Here is a 19356-nt window from a genome sequence, read left to right on the forward strand (position 1 = left end):
GATGTTTCCTCCAGCATTACAGATTCATAATAAATGATGATTTACGTGCATCATCACACACCCAAATAGATCAGAGCGGAGTGTGAGACCCAAAACATACATGAACTCAAGATATTAATCAATAATAGCCATTGAAACACGCTTTAGTCATCGTGCTGAAGTTCTGCTGTCAGCCTGGTAAATGTGGAGGCCAAAAGAGGAAGAGGAAGAAGCAGACAGTCAGACAGGAGGAGGAGCGCTTATTTTTCTGGTTATTTCTCACACCCTCACCCAAAAACAGTCAGTGTAGGGCATAAGAAAGGAACTGAGATACTCCGAAAGAGAAAATACAGACAGAGAGAGCCATAGGAGAGCGTTTTATAGTCCAACCAATGGCTCCTTGGACAAAAACTGTCTCTGAAAGATATGGAGTTGGTGAGTTTTGCTTTTGTGTGTGTGTGCAAGTGATTCACCTGTGCATTTTGAACATTCTCTGCGAAGTTGTGTGTGTGTTTGTGTGTTTGTATTCCTAGCGGCCTTCGGAGCGGGCGTTTAAAGTTGTTTGATTCAGTTCCTATATCTCAGGATGTGGGCAGAGACAGAACAGTCAAGCGGCCCAACAGTCTCTGGACTAAACAGATTGCGGCATTTTATCATTTTGCACTTATTTTGCTTTGAAAATCTGCAGATTTTAGTTTTATGACACTGTGACGTTGCAGATAATGTAATACTGATATAGTGCAACAACAAACTGTGACCTGACCCCTATGACAGCTTCTTACTTAGAGCTTGAAATGCATTGTAAAAATGTCCTTCTTTTGGTTTATTAAAGTCAAAAATATAATTTAATGCTACTGAATCAAACTGAAATAACTTCGTAAGGGAACACATTTTCACTTTTACAGCTCAGAGGATTCGCTTCTTTAGTTTGTTTGCTGAATGAATGTGCTTTAAGGTTTGGCAACATTTAATAACACAAGAGCAGCACTGAATTTTTAGAGAAGACCTGTGTGAAATAAATGCACATGCAAGATGTCTTTATTATCTTGATTGTTTCTTTTAGACAGTAGTGAGAAGTCAGATGTATCTCTTGAGAAAAGAGACCAGGAATCTCCTCTAGAGCTCTAAATGAGCTCATTTTTTGCTCAGGATACCATAGTTTGCAAGCAAAAGCCAGAGATCTCCATATGAACTAAATATTTCTCATCAAATGATCTGAGCTGCTATTCGCAATCATTTTATAGCTCTATACTCTTACTGTAGGACAACTATGACTCATTTATGTCAGGATTATTATAGTTAACTAAGACATAAAATAAACATTAACTGAAATAAAACATTAAAATCTTAAGCTTATTTTATTTCAGTTAGCAACATTTCTCATTTTCTTTTAGTTTGTGTACAAAAACAAAACGGCAACAACAGCAACAAAAAGCTAAAACTGAAATAAAAATTAAAATAAACTAAAACCATAATAAACATGTCTGTTACTTGAAATAAAATAAACATTCATTGGAAAAAAAAAAAAAAACTTATCAACATGTCTCTTTTTTAAGTTGATGATTGTTAATTAAAACCATATAGATATGTTGAAAACAAAAAAATTTAATAAAAACAAATTCAAAATCCTTAGAAAATCTATAATAGTTTCTCAGTGATAAAATAACACTGATTTGTGTTATTTTAGCACTAAGGGAAACATCTGAGACAAAGTTGATCCTTTAATTAAATACATGTGAGAACTCCATTTAGTTTTTCAGCCATGACCAAATAACAACCTTTGGGAAGAAATATTTAATGCAAATCCTACTGAAATCTCTTTTAATCAACAGAAGCTAACAGTCCAGCTTATATGTGAAGTATCCAAGGAAGAGCAGTGTGAGCTTGAAATGGTGATTAGAGTAACTTTATTTAGTCTTATTTGTGGATGTAGTATTCACAGAATTGGGGTTATTTTTGTATATTCAGTTTTGAAATGAATGCAAAAGTGGTTTGACTTCTGATTATAGGCGGCGTAGTCAGCAGATTTGTAGCTCACAGCATGTTTGTTGTAAAATAAAGATAATGCACATGCTAAAACTTATTATGAACTTGAAATAAAAGCTGTCTGATCATGTAAATGCATGTATATTGCTTTTGAATTATTTTAATTGTAAACATGCTGATGGCAGTGTGTATCTGTGTGTGCGGTGTTGCACAGGAAGCTGCTCTGAGAGGAAGTAGGCCAACGAACTCGTACTTGCAGAAATGAATTGTGTGTGTGTGTGTGTGTGTGTGTGTGTGCGCGTATATAATATGATGTTCTCCATCTCTGCATATGCAGTTTAACTTTCATAGTCATTGATGTTGGCTTAAGTATTAAAGTCCAGTGTGTGCGTCGTCCTGCAGCGTTTGTGCTGTTGACATGAATCACAGGACTCTTTTCAAGTAGTTGAGGATAGAGATCGTTTGATGTCTTCTTGGAAGCATTAAATGATCTGATTCTGCTGTTTTGCTAAACATTACTTAAAAATTAAATCCAAACTGTGACTTGGGAAAATCTCTTTGTGAATTTTTAAATGCATTGGTTGAATTTCATGCAAATGATATTTTCTCTCTTTTCTATGAAGTTAAGTGGAATTTCTTCGCCAAAGCGGAGAAGCAGTTGTCCTTGGTTATCGGGGACACGGTGCACATACAGGAGTCATGTGAAGGTGAGGGATTCTGGGATATTGCACTTACTTAGCTTTGTTTTTGGGGTGAAATTGAGCCATGTTGGTTTCACAGCAATTTTGCAGAAAATCGACACTATGAAAAACACTAAATATTCATGTAAAAACAGAAAAACTGTATTGTACCTTGTCAGAGACTAAAAACATGAAATATGTGAGAACTGTATTAATTCCCATCTCATTTTTGTGTTAAGAGTCAATTTAATCCACATATATTTACTCTTTTTTTGTCATGATTACTTTAGTGACTGTTTGCACACTGAGGTGCAACTAAATACTAAATAACTAAATAAAAAGTATAAATAGTGTCTAATTTTTTTTGTACTAAGTATTTATTGCTATTTATACTTCCTCTGCCATTTTGAATGAATCAAAATCCAGCATTCAGATATGATATTTTATAAGTCAGTTTAATCACCGTTCTATATTCAATTAAATGCGCTGCTTTAATTGATATCACACAAACCCACACACAGACAGGCAGAGAGAGAGAGAGATTGCAGATTGCGCTGCACACACACATAAACTTGTTGTCAACGCCCTGCGACTTTTATTAATAAAATAGCCTAGATACTAGATCGCTACATTATATTCCTCAGCAACGAGGTGTAAAATTGCTGTTTTTGAAGTAACACAGCTTCATTGTATGTAGAGAGATACGCTACACAGGTAACACACACAGACACACAACTGTCATCTCTCTCTCTTTCGCTCTCGAGATTGATAATTAATTGAAATAAATGCTATAATTCATTCAAATGAATGTGATCTTACCGCACTATTTCATATCTCTAAGTCAAATTTGAAGCGGGCAGAATTCTAGAGCTAACGAGCCGTAACTGACTAAAATAACCATCATTTTTATCCTTTCGGTCAAATATTGCACTGCAAACATCATTAACAGCTTTAACTTATCAATGCTGGCAAATGACCATGGTATAAGCGGGATAGTGCACAGCTAGCTTTGCATTAAATTATTTTAATGCACTTCGCAGAGGCAACCGCTTCACGTTGGGTGGTTCTTGTCCTTCACGTTATGCATTAAAATCACTTAATGCACAGCTAGCCATGCATTATCCCTTACTTAGTACATGACATGGAGGCCAAGAATCTTACTAATAAGTTCTGAAGAACACAAACAGATCATTTGATCCAGATCAAAACCAAAATTGTATTTTATGATCAAATTCCTTTTTTTTTTTTCTTTTGAACAACCTATTTTCAAGATTTGATCCAACCCAGTGTCCGAAATTTGATCTGATTACTTTTGAACAACTGGCCCTTAAGAACGTTTTTTTTTAGGTTTTATTTTCGCAACCACAAAATAATGTTCCAAAAATGTTGCAGGGAGGTTATTTTTAAATAACCTAAAAATAATTTTTTTAGGTTATTGTTTTGCAACCATGAAATAATATTCCCAGAATGAGTATATGCTTGAAACAAGAAAAATATCTGCCAGTGGGGTCAGAAAATCTTAAAGTCATTTTGTTTCTCAAGTAAATGTATCTTGATTTACATTTATACTGGAAAACAGGACAAAAGCACTAAGAAAATAATTTTTTTACATACTGTTTGAATAACAGAAATATTCTCATAGTCTAAACCAGTCTGTTATTGTTTCAGGATGGTATAAAGGTTACGTGATCAAGAACAAAGAGAGAAAAGTAAGTAAATAAGTAAATGGGTGTTTAGTTTATGGTGTTTCTACAAGAGCATAATGTTTTATTCCTGAATATCTGACCTGAAGTTCCTCTACTACATGTTTGCTGATTTACTTTGTTCCATATTTAAGGGAGCATTTCCTGCGAGCTTTATAGTGTTAAAGGAAGTCATCGTCGAAAAGAGAGGGTGAGTATGTCCTTCTGTCCATCTGTCAGTCCATCCATCCGTCCATCCTCTGACCCTCTGTCTGCTCCTGTAGAGATGAGGAGATCATAACATCTGCTGAGATGCCGCTGGTGAAGGAGGTGACCACCACACTGAGAGAATGGGGCAGCATCTGGAAACAGCTCTATGTGGTGAGACACTTAGATGTGGGTGGGATACTGTACTACACTCTTAAAAATAAAGATTCTTGATGGGTATGAGTGGTTCCGTGAAAAACCTTTAACATCTATGGAATCTTTCAGTTCCACAAAAGGTTCTATAGATTTTTAAAATGTTCTTTACACTGAGAAATAAATGGTTATTTTATGAGCTGCTCACTGAAAGGTTCTTTGGGGAACCAAAAATGGATAAAACCTCCTTTTGGATCCTTTATTTTTAAGAGTGTAGTGATATTATATTTGCAGTATGCAGACTGTGCTCAGTATGGGAATTTTCTGTATTGACCTGACAGAATGTGCGGTGTAAAGCACATTTGAAGCACATTAGAGTACGTGACATACCATGTCCCACAAAGTGACCTTCTGCTCTCAGTGTGATATGAAGTGACAACAGCCATGACTTTTAAAGTCAAAATGAAATCAGAAGTAACAAAGCTTACTTCCTGGTCTTTTTTTTTTTTTTTTAGAAAACTTGCTGTAGTTCTAAAAAATATAACTTAAGTGTAACAATACTAATAATAATAGCTCAACAATGAGCATAAATAAATATATATATATATATATATATATATATATACATACATTTAAATCAATGTCCCAGTCACAATTTATGCCTCAGTCACATTTTCTTGGTTAAATAAACATTACTTATATACACTATAATAAAAAAAAACTAAAAAAAAAAAAAAAAATATTCTACTTTACATTTTACATTAATAATGTAATCATCTCATCACTAAGGCAGTAACAATTTAAACAATATATTTTATTTGTGAACTTATGTTCAGCTATTCTTTTTAATAGTTAACTTAACTAATAGTTAGAATTTTTTGGGTCATCAGTCATCAAAGCTTGGTAAATATTGGTCACAAACAAGGAGGCTTACTGATTACAAGCTGATTACTCACTAAAGACTCCCACGGATTATGTTTTCATGGCATTTTAAGTAATATTTTGACCTAACAAAGTGGTTATATCTAAGTATGTGAGTGACTTGCTTTTTAAAATTAGTCTTCGCATTAACAGCATTATATTGTTCATTCAGGCTGATTTGCAAATGTGGAGCATGCACGAACACAAGATTTATAGACCAATCACAGCTGAACATAACCAACATTTCAATCATATCACGATGGAGGCATTGTCTCCTCTCATGTGACCTTCCCCCATTCATTCTCAATTACACCCCACCAAACTCACAGCACACTTTAGGGGTCAGTTAAAACTCAAGGGGCTCAGGGGAGGCGAGAGAGACGTGAACTGCCGCTGTAACTTTACCTGCTGGTGTTGCTGTTGGACAATGTTACTTTAGAAAAACTGGAGGCACTGCCTCCCTTGCTTTCTTGGAGGAAACACCCCTGATATATATATTACATCCCTTATATATAAATATATCTTATATAATGTATAATATATATTTTGTTGTGGTTTTTTTTTTACTTTTTAGTATTATTTTATGTTCTGTAATATAGTTTTTAAGTTATAAATAAGTTTTTATATAATTTGTTGCAATAAATAATTAAATTTCCTCTTTAGCTGACCTCAAAATTGGAAAAAACTTAATACATCCAAATAAAAACTGCATTATGAAAGTAAATGGGCTGTGCATGCCTTTTCATTTGATCACTGACAGATGTTAAAACATATTTAAACATAATTAAATTACAAATGAAATGAAATGAAATTAAAATTATTTCAGACATGATAATTGGACATCATGTAGAATTATACAAACTGTGGTATGAAGTCATGTGATGATATGACATACTGCTGGATGTGTCGATTAAGTCAAACATGCAAAATAATAAGTTCATTAAATTTGCACAACCTGAACTTCTGACCAATCGGTGATTGTCTTTGTTTCCATCAGTCCAGTAAGAAGGAGCGTTTCAGTCAGGTGCAGCGGCTCATGTGGGATCTGATGGAGTGGCGTTCACAGCTCCTGTCCGGGACGCTGCCGAGTGACGAGTTTAAGGAGCTCAAACAGAAAGTCACCTCAAAGATCGACTATGGAAATAAGTACGTATTTCAAGTGTCTATTCCACTTGTGTTCCTGTCTGTGTGCATTTTTGACCATGGTAAAATAAACCATGCATACATTCATATCATATAATGATAATATATGAATGTAATCATACGGTACTATGGTATTATCATCATTATCACTATGGTATGTACAAACACACAACTGATAAAGCATAGAATAATATGATCCAGTCAGCTGATGTAATTCCTCTTCAGAGCTTCAGTGATTCGCTCTAGGCTGTTGTTAATGGATTAGTTCATTGGCATTTGTACATTATCATTAAGGAATTAATTAACAAACCTGAAGGGGATAAAAATGTCTTTCTGCCACCTGAATGTTAATGAATTAATGTGAGGGGAAAAAAATTCCCTCACCACTTGTCATGGATTCACATTTCTTTTCACATGATTGCAAGTTAATCATTGTTTTCTCAAGATAATGTTATATATCCAATATTGGTGTCCTCAGTGCAAACAGCTGGGAAAGAAAATGTGCGTCAGTGTATTGACTTTTTATTTTTTAATAGATAGACCTGCCTAACTTAAAGCACTTTTGATTTAATTTTTATTATTGTACAGTAGTTGTATTTTCTTGTGCTATTTCTTGTAATTAGTTTCTTTTTTCTTAATTTATTACAGACCATTTAATTGTATTAAGCTTGAGAATTTAAATTAGTTAGGCTAGCATTAATTTTTGCTGTGATATCAAATTAATAATTAATTCATCAAGAATTGTGAAATTTCTAAAATGATCTAACATTTTTGATCTCTCACACACACACACACACACACACATATATATATATATATATATATAGAGTGGGGCAAAAAAGTATTTAGTCAGCCACCAATTGTGCAAGTTCTCCCACTTAAAAAGATGAAAAGGCTGTAATTTTCATCATAGGTATACCTCAACTATGAGAGACAAAATCAGAAAAAAAAAATCCAGAAAATCACATTGTAGGATTTTTAAAGAATTAATTGGTAAATTCCTCGGTAAAATAAGTATTTGGTCACCTACAAACAAGCAAGATTTCTGGCTCTCACAGACCTGTAACTTCTTCTTTAAGAGGGTCCTCTGTCCTCCACTCGTTACCTGTATTAATGGCATCTGTTTGAACTCATTATCAGTATAAAAGACACCTGTCCACAACCTCAAACAGTCCAACTCCAACCTCCACCATGGCCAAGACCAAAGAGCTGTCAAAGGACACCAGAAACAAAATTGTAGACCTGCACCAGGCTGGGAAGACTGAATCTGCAATAGGTAAGCAGCTTGGTGTGAAGAAATCAACTGTGGGAGCAATTATTAGAAAATGGAAGACATACAAGACCACTGATAATCTCCCTCGATCTGGGGCTCCACGCAAGATCTCACCCCGTGGGGTCAAAATGATCACAAGAACTGTGAGCAAAAATCCCAGAACCACACGGGGGGACCTAGTGAATGACCTGCAGAGAGCTGGGACCAAAGTAACAAAGGCTACCATCAGTAACACACTGCGCCGTCAGGGACTCAAATCCTGCAGTGCCAGGCGTGTCCCCTGCTTAAGCCAGTACATGTCCGGCCCGTCTGAAGTTTGCTAGAGAGCATTTGGATGATCCAGAAGAGGATTGGGAGAATGTCATATGGTCAGATGAAACCAAAATAGAACTTTTTGGTAAAAACTCAACTTGTCGTGTTTGGAGGAGAAAGAATGCTGAGTTGCATCCAAAGAACACCATACTTACTGTGAAGCATGGGGGTGGAAACATCATGCTTTGGGGCTGTTTTTCTGCAAAGGGACCAGGACGACTGATCCGTGTAAACGAAAGAATGAATGGGGCCATGTATTGTGAGATTTTGAGTGAAAACCTCCTTCCATCAGCAAGGGCATTGAAGATGAAACGTGGCTGGGTCTTTCAGCATGACAATGATCCCAAACACACCGCCCGGGCAATGAAGGAATGGCTTCGTAAGAAGCATTTCAAGGTCCTGGAGTGGCCTAGCCAGTCTCCAGATCTCAACCCCCATCGAAAATCTTTGGAAGTCCGTGTTGCCCAGCGACAGCCCCAAAACATTACTGCTCTAGAGGAGATCTGCATGGAGGAATGGGCCAAAATACCAGCAACAGTGTGTGAAAACCTTGTGAAGACTTACAGAAAACATTTGACCTCTGTCATTGCCAACAAAGGGTATATAATAAAGTATTGAGATGAAATTTTGTTATTGACCAAATACTTATTTTCCACCATAATTTGCAAATAAATTCTTTAAAAATCCTACAATGTGATTTTCAGGATTTTTTTTTTTCTCATTTTGTCTCTCATAGTTGAGGTATACCTGTGATGAAAATTACAGGCCTCTCTCATCTTTTTAAGTGGGAGAACTTGCACAATTGGTGGCTGACTAAATACTTTTTTGCCCCACTGTATATATAGTTTGTCATTAAATAAATTTCCTTATATAGTAATGTAAGATTTTGCATATTGACATTATATAAACATTTGATACAAATACAAATATTTGAATATTTTGAATATAATATGTCAGGGTTATCATTGTTAACTAAACACTAAAACATTTCGTTAATTGAAATAAAACTGAAATACTATGCAGATGAAGAACATAAAACTAAGTGAAACATAGATGAAAAACTGAAATGCGTTTAAAAATAAAAATGTCAAAACTGAAAATAAATCCAAACTAATTAAACTAAAACTGGAATAAAAACATATAAGTAATATAAAAAAATGAATTAAAATGAAAATATAAAATAAAAGCCAATTAAATATTAAACAAAAACTATACTAAAATAACAGAATAATGAGTAGTAATTCATTATACTGACAGATTACTTCTTGATCATGCGAAAACAGCAAAAAATATGTGTGAATCCGTATCAGCTGTGGGCTTTTGCTGGGATGTTGCTTTCTGTGATGTGCAAGAAAGAGTCTTAATGAAATGTAGGAAGTCATGCCTGAGGCGCATCATGGGACTCGTGCTTCTCCACCAGAGCTCCGGGCAAGAGCACATCTGACAGATCGTTTCAAGGATCTGTGTGTGTACACTGAATTCTCACGTGAATCATGTGTGTGTGCGCGAGTACAAACACTCAAACTGCAGTTAAATTAAGCGTTATTCTGTCTCCAGGATCTTGGAGGTGGATGTGGTGGTGCGGGACGCCGATGGGAATATCCTGGACCCCGAGCGAGCGAGCGTTATCAGCCTCTTCAGAGCACATGAGGACGCTACGGCCAAGATCACAGAGCGCATTAAAGAGGAACAGGTTTTCATTTCACTTTCATTTAAAGGCTTGCAGATGAAACCACAAGGAGCTTCTCGAATGCTCAGGAATCAGAGAGTTTGTAGTTTTAATGAGACGCTTTTAGATGTTCAGGATGACTGAACAAATGAAATCAATGACCTCCCACGGCTTTACCTTCATTCGGTCTGGTTCTGCTGTGAATTCACACTGAATATCCTCCTGTAACCCAACTGCAGTAACTTAATGACCTCACCTAAAGTGCATCAAACTAAACTGAACTTCATTTAAATAATTCATTAGCCAGAACCCCCTCGAAACTGCATAATAATGCCATGGCAACCACAAAGACTCCCTAGCAACCACTCAGCAATGCCTTCACAACCACCCAAACACCCTAGCAACTGCATAATAATTCCCTAGCAACTACTTAGCAACACCTTTGCAACCACCAAGACACCCTAGCAGCTGCATATTAATGTCCTAGCAACCACACAGACATCCTAGAAACCACTTAACAATGAATTTGTAACCACCCAGACTCCCTACCAACTCAACAATATGCCTAGCAACTACTTATCAACATCTTCACAATTAACTAGACACATAACAGCTGGATAATAGTGTCTTGGCTATCTCCCAAAACATCCTAGTGACAACCAGGACACACTAGCAACTGCATAATAATGTCTTAGCAACCATCCAGAACACCCTAGCAATCACCCAGACACTCTTGCAACCACATAATAATGACTTAGCAACCACCCAGACTCCCTACCAACTTCATAACATGCCATAGAAACCACTTAGTAACACCTTCACAATTACCTAGAGACCCTAGCGACCTCCTAAAACACCCTAGCAACCTCATAGCAACACATTCACAACCGCCCAGACACCCAACATCTGCATAAGCCAGATCATCCTAGTGACTACCATGACACCCTAGCTACCACATATGAATTCCCTAGCAACCACCCAGAAACCCTATAAACCACTTGGCTACACCTTGGCAACCATCCAGAAAACACTAGCAATCACCCAGACTACCTAGTAACTGCATAATACACCACAGTAACCACTCAGACACCTTAAAAACCACTTGGTAACATCTTGACAACCACTCAGAATACCTTAACAATTACCCACACTCCCCTGAAACCACCTAGACATCCTAGAAACCACTTGGCGACACCTTGGCAACCATCCAGAACAACCTAGCAATCACCCAGACTCCCTAGCAACTACAAATTATACCACAGCCATCACCCATACACTTTAGAAACCACTTGGCAACACCTTGACAACCATCCAGAACACTTTAACAATTATCCACACTCCCCAGCAATCACCTAGACATCCTAGAAAGCACTTGGCAACACCTTGACAGCCATCCATAACATCCTAGCAATCACCCAGACTCCCTAGCAACTGCATATTATTCCACAGCAACCACTCAGGCACCTTAGAAACCACGTGGCAACACCTTGGCAACCATTCAGAACACTCTAGCAATCACACAGACTCCCTAGCAACTGCATAAAATACCACAGCAACAACATAGACATCCTAGAAACCATTTGGCAACACTTTGGCACCTAGCAATATATACCACCATAATGTACCACAGCAAACACTTAGAATAGCCTAGCAACTGCATAATAATGCCAGAGGAACCACCCTAATTCCCTCTCAACCACTTAGCAATGCCACTTATTAAGACACCTTAGAGGCCACCTGGTAACACTTTGGCACCTCGTAACTGCATAATGTACCAGAGCAACCACCCAGACACATTAAAAACCACTTGGCAACACCTTGGCAATCATCCAGAACTCCCTAGCAACTGCATAAAATACCACAACAACCACACAGACACCGTAGAAACCACTTGGTAACACTTTGGCACCTAGGAATATGTACCACCATAATGTACCACAGCAAACACTTAGAATAGCCTAGCAACTGCATAATAATGCCAGAGGAACCACCCTGATTCCCTCTCAACCACTTAGTAATGCCTTAGCAACACATTAGCAACCTTAGCAACCACATTAGCAAGTGCTAAATAAGACTCTGGTATGGTGGTAGTGAGTTTCTCACAGGTTTATTTTGGTGAATTTAAACTCTGTTTAACATCAGCTCCTATCTCTTCTGCTCTACTCTGTGTAGTCCAATGTTCAGATGGATCATTCCGGCGTATCTGCACGGATCCAGTCTTCTCCCACACACAGCCTGTATGTCTTTGTGCGTAACTTTGTGTGTCGTATCGGCGAGGATTCGGAACTCTTCATGTCTCTGTACGACCCCATCAAGCAGACGAACATCAGGTGCGCCTCACTGACACACTCTTTAATGATCAGTCTAGAGGAGTTTGTCTTTATTAAACACACTCTGTCTCTGTCTCTCTGCAGTGAGAATTATTTGGTCCGATGGGGAGATAAAGGTTTGCCGAAGGACATTGAGATGCTCAACAGTCTGAAGGTGGTCTTTACAGTAAGTCACTTACAGATTTCACTTGGTTAGCAACTTTGGAAGCCTGTTTCTGCTACATAAGAAAAATAATTTGGTGAATCATATTTGTGAGATTGAAAAGCTGTGATTATGAGATAAAAGTCAAAATTATGAAATAAAAAATCAAATGACATAATAATGACTTATCTCATAATCGAATTTTTGTGTCATAATTAATTTTTTTCCCCCTCATAATTCTAACTTCCATAAATTTGACTTTATCATAAAAAGTACAAATGATCTCACATGATCTCACTCGTGTCTCATAATTATGGCTGTGTAACCTCAAATTTGAAATTTTTCTCATAATTAACTATCATAAATTAATCATAAGTTTGACTTGCTGTACATCACAAATACTTTTAAAATATAATCATTTTCACTTTTTCTCGTAAAAATGATTTTTAATCTCATAATTATGACCTTTTATGTCATAAATTTAACTTGCTATATTTTTGACATAATTGACAATCTCATAATTGCAACTTTTTTATTAACAATTCTCATAATTATGATTTATATCATACATTAGACTTTATTTCATATCTCAATTTTGACTTTTTCTCTCATATTTTTGTCATAAATTTGACTGTTTTGTGATAAATCATAGCTATAAAATTAAAAATGATCTTATAATTGACATTTTGCCTCATAACCTTTTTCTTACAACTATGACTCATAAATTAGACATAAGCTTGACTTATTTATAATTGACTTTTAAATATCACAATTTCCACTTTTCTCATAATTATAATTTTTATATCTCATAATTGACTTTGTCATGTCATTAATTAGACTTTTTATCATATGACTTTTTATCTCATAATTTTGACCTTTTTTCTCAATTATGAAGTTTTATGTTGTAAATATGACTTTTTATGCCATATCTATGACATTTTATCTAATAATTGTTATTTTGTCTTCTTTCATATTGTAATTTGACTACTATCTCATAATTACAATTTATTTTGTGATTTACCAAAGCATGATTTTTTGGATACTTTTTGTGGTGATAGAGATTTTTTTTGACGTCCTAAGGATTGAAAGACTCTTTTTTTTCTCTCTCTCTCTCTCTCTCTCTCTCTTTCTTTCTCCCTAAAGGATCTAGGGAATAAAGACCTTGGCAGAGAGAAGATCTATCTGATCTGTCAGATTGTGCGTGTGGGCCGTATGGATCTGAAAGATGCTAATCATAAGAAATGGACGATTGGCCTACGGAGGCCGTTTGGTGTCGCTGGTAAATATCAGGGTGAATATTCTCATTTGATCTGCATGTAGCATACAGACACACAGCTGATATATCTGTGCCTATTCGCAGTGATGGACATCAGCGACATCATCAAAGGAAAGACAGAATGTGACGAAGAGAAGCAATATTTCATTCCATTTCATCCGTAAGTCTTTCCTCTCCTTGTGTTTTGTTCATCCATGTATCTTAAATAAATAGTTCAAATATATATATATTTGGGATATATATATATATATATATATATATATTAGGGATGCACTATATGAAAAATTTTAACCGATACCGATAACCGATAATTAAGTCCTTCTCATGGCCGATACCGATAACCAATAAATTCACATTTTTATATTATAATTTTCATATAATCTGCAGTTTGTGCACCCAGGAGAATACAAAATCTAAGATGCACTGATGAAACTGATATTTTAGTAGCTCTGGCCTAACTATAATAGCAAACATCAGTCCTGACACTTCAAATGTTTTTATTTTTTGCGTAAGGCACCACAATACTTAGTAACAGCAATGGTTTAACAGAACTATGACAGAACTATGATTTATCTGCAATTAACAACTCATTAATAAAAATATATATTTAAATATTTCACGCATAAAGAAATGCATCTATTCAACCTTTTTAGTGCATGAGGATGAGGAAGTTATAGCCTATAGGGACTTTAAGCAACAGCTGCGAATGGAACAGCTACGTTGACCGGAAGTAAGCTGTTACACCGCCGTAGCCGAGAACATAAAAATCATTAAGCAACCTAAACAACACAGAGCAACGTGGCATTCAGTCATTTATTTAAATACAAATGATTGATTATGAGGAGGATGTTTAGGCAATAATTACATTGTTCTCTTCACATATCTTTAGTCTCAGTGCTACTTGAGGTGCTGTTGCTAACAGCAGACATCTTTGAACAAACGAAAAAAATAGTTAAAATTAGCTTAAGTTTAAAACATAATCAACACAGATTAAATGAAAGACTAATGGTAGAATCGTATACAGATGGAATTAAATGGTATATACCATAAAATGCAACATTTAACTACATAAGCTGTCACATTGTAACGACTACGGCAAAACAGCCCTAGGTAGACGGTTACAGTAGAACGCCACGAAGTAGCAGCTGAAGTTGCAAACGCGCAATATGACGTTGAAATGCTGTTGCCATTCCAACAGTGGAGGCTGCTTAAAGTCCCTAATTATTATTTTCTTTTAATACAGCTTCGCTGACGACCTTTCAAGTGAGATATAAGATTTGTTGTGTTAAAACTTGACGCCTTTTTTCCTCCTCTCGGAATCCTTGCTCAACATGCGTTGCAAATAGCAATGGTATTGTCCTCCTCTGCCACCGAGAAAAACTTCCAGACCGGTGAAGACATGTTCACAAATGAAGATGTCATGGGAAATTTATCTAGCATTATATTTATATTATTTTGTCATCATTATTTCATTACAAGGAGTTAAAAATGTTTCTTATCAACCTTGATTTACATTCTATCACATTATTTTGACTGTTAAAGTGTTGGGCGGTTTTTGGGCGTGTTTTTGTGAGCTTTTGGGCTGGAAATCGTCCATCCAATCTGGCAACACTGGTGCTGAATTGTCATAGGTTTCTTGAAGCATCTTGGAGACGTTGCCACAGTTCTTCAGGATTTAGTCTGTCTCAGTTTGTTCTGTTTTTTCATGTCATTCCAGACAGACTGGATGATGATCAGATCAGATCTCTGTGTGGAGCACTGGCTGTTGTCAGACTCCTTCTGCAAACAAAAATCTCACTGGATTATTACAATTAATGGCAAAATTAATGTTTGGAAATGTAAACTGATATTTCCTACTGACACAATACAGCAACAGATTGAAATAACTGACTTAAAACCATTTTTTCAGCAGTTCAACTGCCTGCTGTTCTTCAGAAAAATCCTCCAGCTCCTGCACATTCTTTGGTTTTCCAGCATCCTCTGCGTATTTGAACCCTTTCCAAAAGTGACTGTATGATTTATTTTCACACTGAGGGACAACCGAGGGACTCATACATAACTATTACAAAAGGTGAAAACATTTACTGATGCTCAAGAAGGCAACACAATACATTACGAGCCGGGGGATGTAAACTTTTGAACAGAATTCTTCTCATTTTGTTTAACGATCATATTTTTTCATTTAGTACTGGCCTTCAGAAGCTACATAAATACTTACACGTTTCCCAGAAGACAAAATAAGTACAATTTACCCTGATCATCTAATTAAAAAAGTTTACACCCCCTGTCTCTTAATGCATTGTGTGGCCTTCTTGAGCATCAGTAAAATAATTACTTAATTGTCCTCAGTTTTAAAAGATGGATTTCAAAATCATACAGTCAATGTTGGAAAGGTTTCAAATATCCATAAGATGCTGGAAAATCAAGAAATGTGCAGGAGCTGGAGGATTTTTCTGAAGAACAGCAGGCAGTTGAACTGTCGTGGATCATCCAGGAGATTACACACAGTATTAAGTTTCAAGGGTACTGTATGTAAACTTTTGAATGGGGTCATTTTTATAAATTCAGTTATTATTTTGTCTTGTGTAAACATGTGAAATAGCTTATTCAGGACAGTACTGAATAAAAAAACATGCAGTTTTCATTAAAAATTAAAAATGTTAAAAAAAATTAAAATAAAAAAATTCTAAATTTAAATGTAAGCATTAAATAAGTATATAATATTTCTTCATGTTATTATTGAAAGTAATTATTTTATACTCTGTTTGTGTGTGTGTGTGTGTGTGTTTGTAGGGCTATAGCTGAGAATGACTTTCTTCACGCTCTCCTTAACAAAGTGACAACGTCGCGAGGTGACAGCGGAGGTCAAGGTATGTCTCAGTGCTGTTATCTCTGCTCAAATGACAGCACAGCATCACCGCTCCCTCCTCTAATGCTTTAATACTCACTGGACCCATAATCCCGTCTGCCTACACTCACACACAGAGACACTATACAGCAGAGCAGAGAGATTGAATTATGAGAGATAGATGAGCTTTACGACTGTCATTAAAACAGACATTAGAGAATGAGACAAGGGGGAAAGGATGAACAAAAACAGTTAAACCTTAATTTATGTTATTTTACCTCATTCATCCACCATAAGCACCTGCTATAAATCATACGCTTTCTCTAAAAAATATTTTGAAATCTTACTGTAGAAAGGTTCATTGTATTTCTGTCTTAATCCTGATAGTGAAACTAATATAAAACATTAAACACCATGTCAGGTCTGTGGGTCACCATGAAAGCTCTAGTGGGTGACATCATCCAGATCCGAAAAGAATATCCCCACCTGGTGGACCGGAGCACCGTGGTTGCGCGAAAACTGGGTTTTCCTGAGATCATCATGCCGGGTGACATCCGTAACGACATCTACCTCACGCTGCACTCCGGAGACTTCGACAAGTACAACAAAACCACACAGAAGAACGTGGAGGTCATTATGCTGGTGTGTGACGAGGAGGGGAAGATCGTGCCGGTGAGTGTGACCTCTGACCTTGAGGTCAAATGTCAGTCTGTTCTGATTGGGGCGGGGTTTTCTGTGTTGATTGACAGCTGTCTTATATTATTGTGCAGAACTCAATCTGTCTGGGAGCTGGGGATCGGCCTGTAAACGAATATAAATCAGTCATTTACTACCAGATCAAACAACCTCGCTGGATGGAAACTTTTAAGGTAAGAAGTGAGTGAGACATTGAGCTTAATACCAATCAGCCATCTTTGCATTGCAGGTCTGGTACAAAAGCATTTATTCATATATATATATATATATAATGAACCTCACGAAAGATTAGTTCTGTGTGAAATTATAGAGCGACACGAAGGTAAGAGCATTATTGTTGTTGTTAGTTTTTTTTTTTATTGTCGGATTACAGAATGCCAGTTTTGACTGTCATCGGTTTTTGCAAATGAACACTTCATATATGAAACTAAAACTGCTAGTAGGTGGCAGCAAGAGTTATTAAGTGCAAGTGACTGATTAATTCATAAACAAATCAAGTGACCACTGTCTTTATGAATCACTGAATCATTCATTGAATCATTAACTCACCCGATTCATTTTAAAAAGAATTAATCATTCAAAAATAAATCTTCACTCTGTGACGTGTCAGTTTTCGGGGCAAACGCTTTAAGAGGTGCTGCAATGGGCCAAACTAAAATATAAAATAAAAGGAAAAAATAAATGTCTTGGAAAAAGGACACTTATATAGTTAGAGGCCAAGTAAAAAAGCTGCTGGAGCACCACTTCTCCACGTGTGCATGTCAAAACAGCATTGACAGCTCATTTTTCTTCCAACATATTACATGTTTTTAGGTGAAACATGGTGTTTAACAAAATACACTTTTATCCATCTATTATACATTTATGGAGTCAGGTGATTCGGAGGGGAGCAATTAGACCAGGAACATGCATTTTGAGAGCAGATCAATTTGATGCTGAGTTCAAAGTTAATTTCTCAAGTATAAATCCTCCTGTATTCAGCCCGGTTGTCAGTCTGTATGTAGTAATGTTTTACTCTGGCTTGTAGGTGGCGATCCCTCTGGAGGAGATGCCCAGAATCCATCTGCGCTTCATGTTCCGTCATCGATCCTCACAGGAGTGTAAGTTTAGCAGCTTTAGTGTCTCCTACAGTCATGAACTACAGTTTTTTAAAATATCTGAAGACACCAGTGAAAATAATGTGACATCAAGACATACTTTTAAAATGGCATAACTCCTTAGCATGTCCCAATACCTCTGAACTGTCTTGCCACATATTCAAAAGTATATACTTTTACGATCAGCAGTTTTGCAGTGCATACTAAAGTAGATGTATGCAAACTGGGATTCTGGCCTAATCTCAAAAACAACTGAAATCAGATCCAGAGTTTAGCGGATTGAAAAACACATTTGTTTCTAAATCCTCATTCGAGAAATGAGGTTTGAGTCATCAGTGTTTTTATTTTGTGTTAGCTATTGAATTATAGCATGCATTAAAAGCCGCAGGACTCTAATTTGGATTCTGAATATCCAATCTGTCATATACTACCAACTATTATGCTGAATGGTACTGGAAATTAATTTAGATACGAATAAACGTGTAATTTGTGTTATGCAGCGAAGGACAAGAGTGAAAGGAACTTTGCGATGGCGTTTGTGCGTCTGATGAAGGAAGACGGGACCGTTCTGAGAGATGGCATACATGATCTCACTGTCTTTAAGGTCAGAAACACATAATGTACATACACAATAAAGCAAAAAATGGGTGGAAATTGATTTAGTAATATTTTTACATGGGTTTTTTAAGTGGATTGTTACATTGCAAAACATTTTAATCTACCTTTTATTTTTAAAACAATAATTTTAGTTAAAAAGATGAAGTAAGGAGATTAAAAATGTTATGTCTGTGAGTCAGAATTAAATTGAAAGAGAGAAGCATCATGTAGTATTTACAACTGCTATGTAGACGTTTGTCATTTACACATTGAAATCTTAAAGGTACAGGTACAGGTTTTACACTCTTTATGATTTTGCATAACTTGTCAGTCTTCTAAGACCTTTGGAACCCTGACTATTCAAT

At 36.3% G+C, this 19356-nt stretch overlaps 1 protein-coding gene across 1 annotated transcript in view; it reads left to right on the plus strand.

Moving 5' to 3' along the window:
• Positions 1 to 255: 255 nt before the first annotated feature.
• The window catches only part of LOC131553069 (dedicator of cytokinesis protein 2), a 114177-nt gene continuing 95076 nt past the window's right edge, over positions 256 to 19356 (plus strand). Inside the window, 16 exon segments of the mRNA XM_058797435.1 lie at positions 256 to 414; positions 2589 to 2672; positions 4314 to 4354; positions 4483 to 4538; positions 4612 to 4708; positions 6606 to 6754; positions 9894 to 10029; positions 12178 to 12335; positions 12420 to 12501; positions 13621 to 13756; positions 13838 to 13913; positions 16547 to 16623; positions 17023 to 17273; positions 17372 to 17470; positions 18325 to 18397; positions 18895 to 18998. Of these exon segments, the coding sequence (XP_058653418.1) occupies positions 372 to 414; positions 2589 to 2672; positions 4314 to 4354; positions 4483 to 4538; positions 4612 to 4708; positions 6606 to 6754; positions 9894 to 10029; positions 12178 to 12335; positions 12420 to 12501; positions 13621 to 13756; positions 13838 to 13913; positions 16547 to 16623; positions 17023 to 17273; positions 17372 to 17470; positions 18325 to 18397; positions 18895 to 18998 (1662 nt within the window). The 5' untranslated portion in view covers positions 256 to 371.

This window comes from Onychostoma macrolepis, chromosome 14 (assembly GCF_012432095.1).
Source record: "Onychostoma macrolepis isolate SWU-2019 chromosome 14, ASM1243209v1, whole genome shotgun sequence".
Classification (NCBI taxonomy): domain Eukaryota; kingdom Metazoa; phylum Chordata; class Actinopteri; order Cypriniformes; family Cyprinidae; genus Onychostoma; species Onychostoma macrolepis.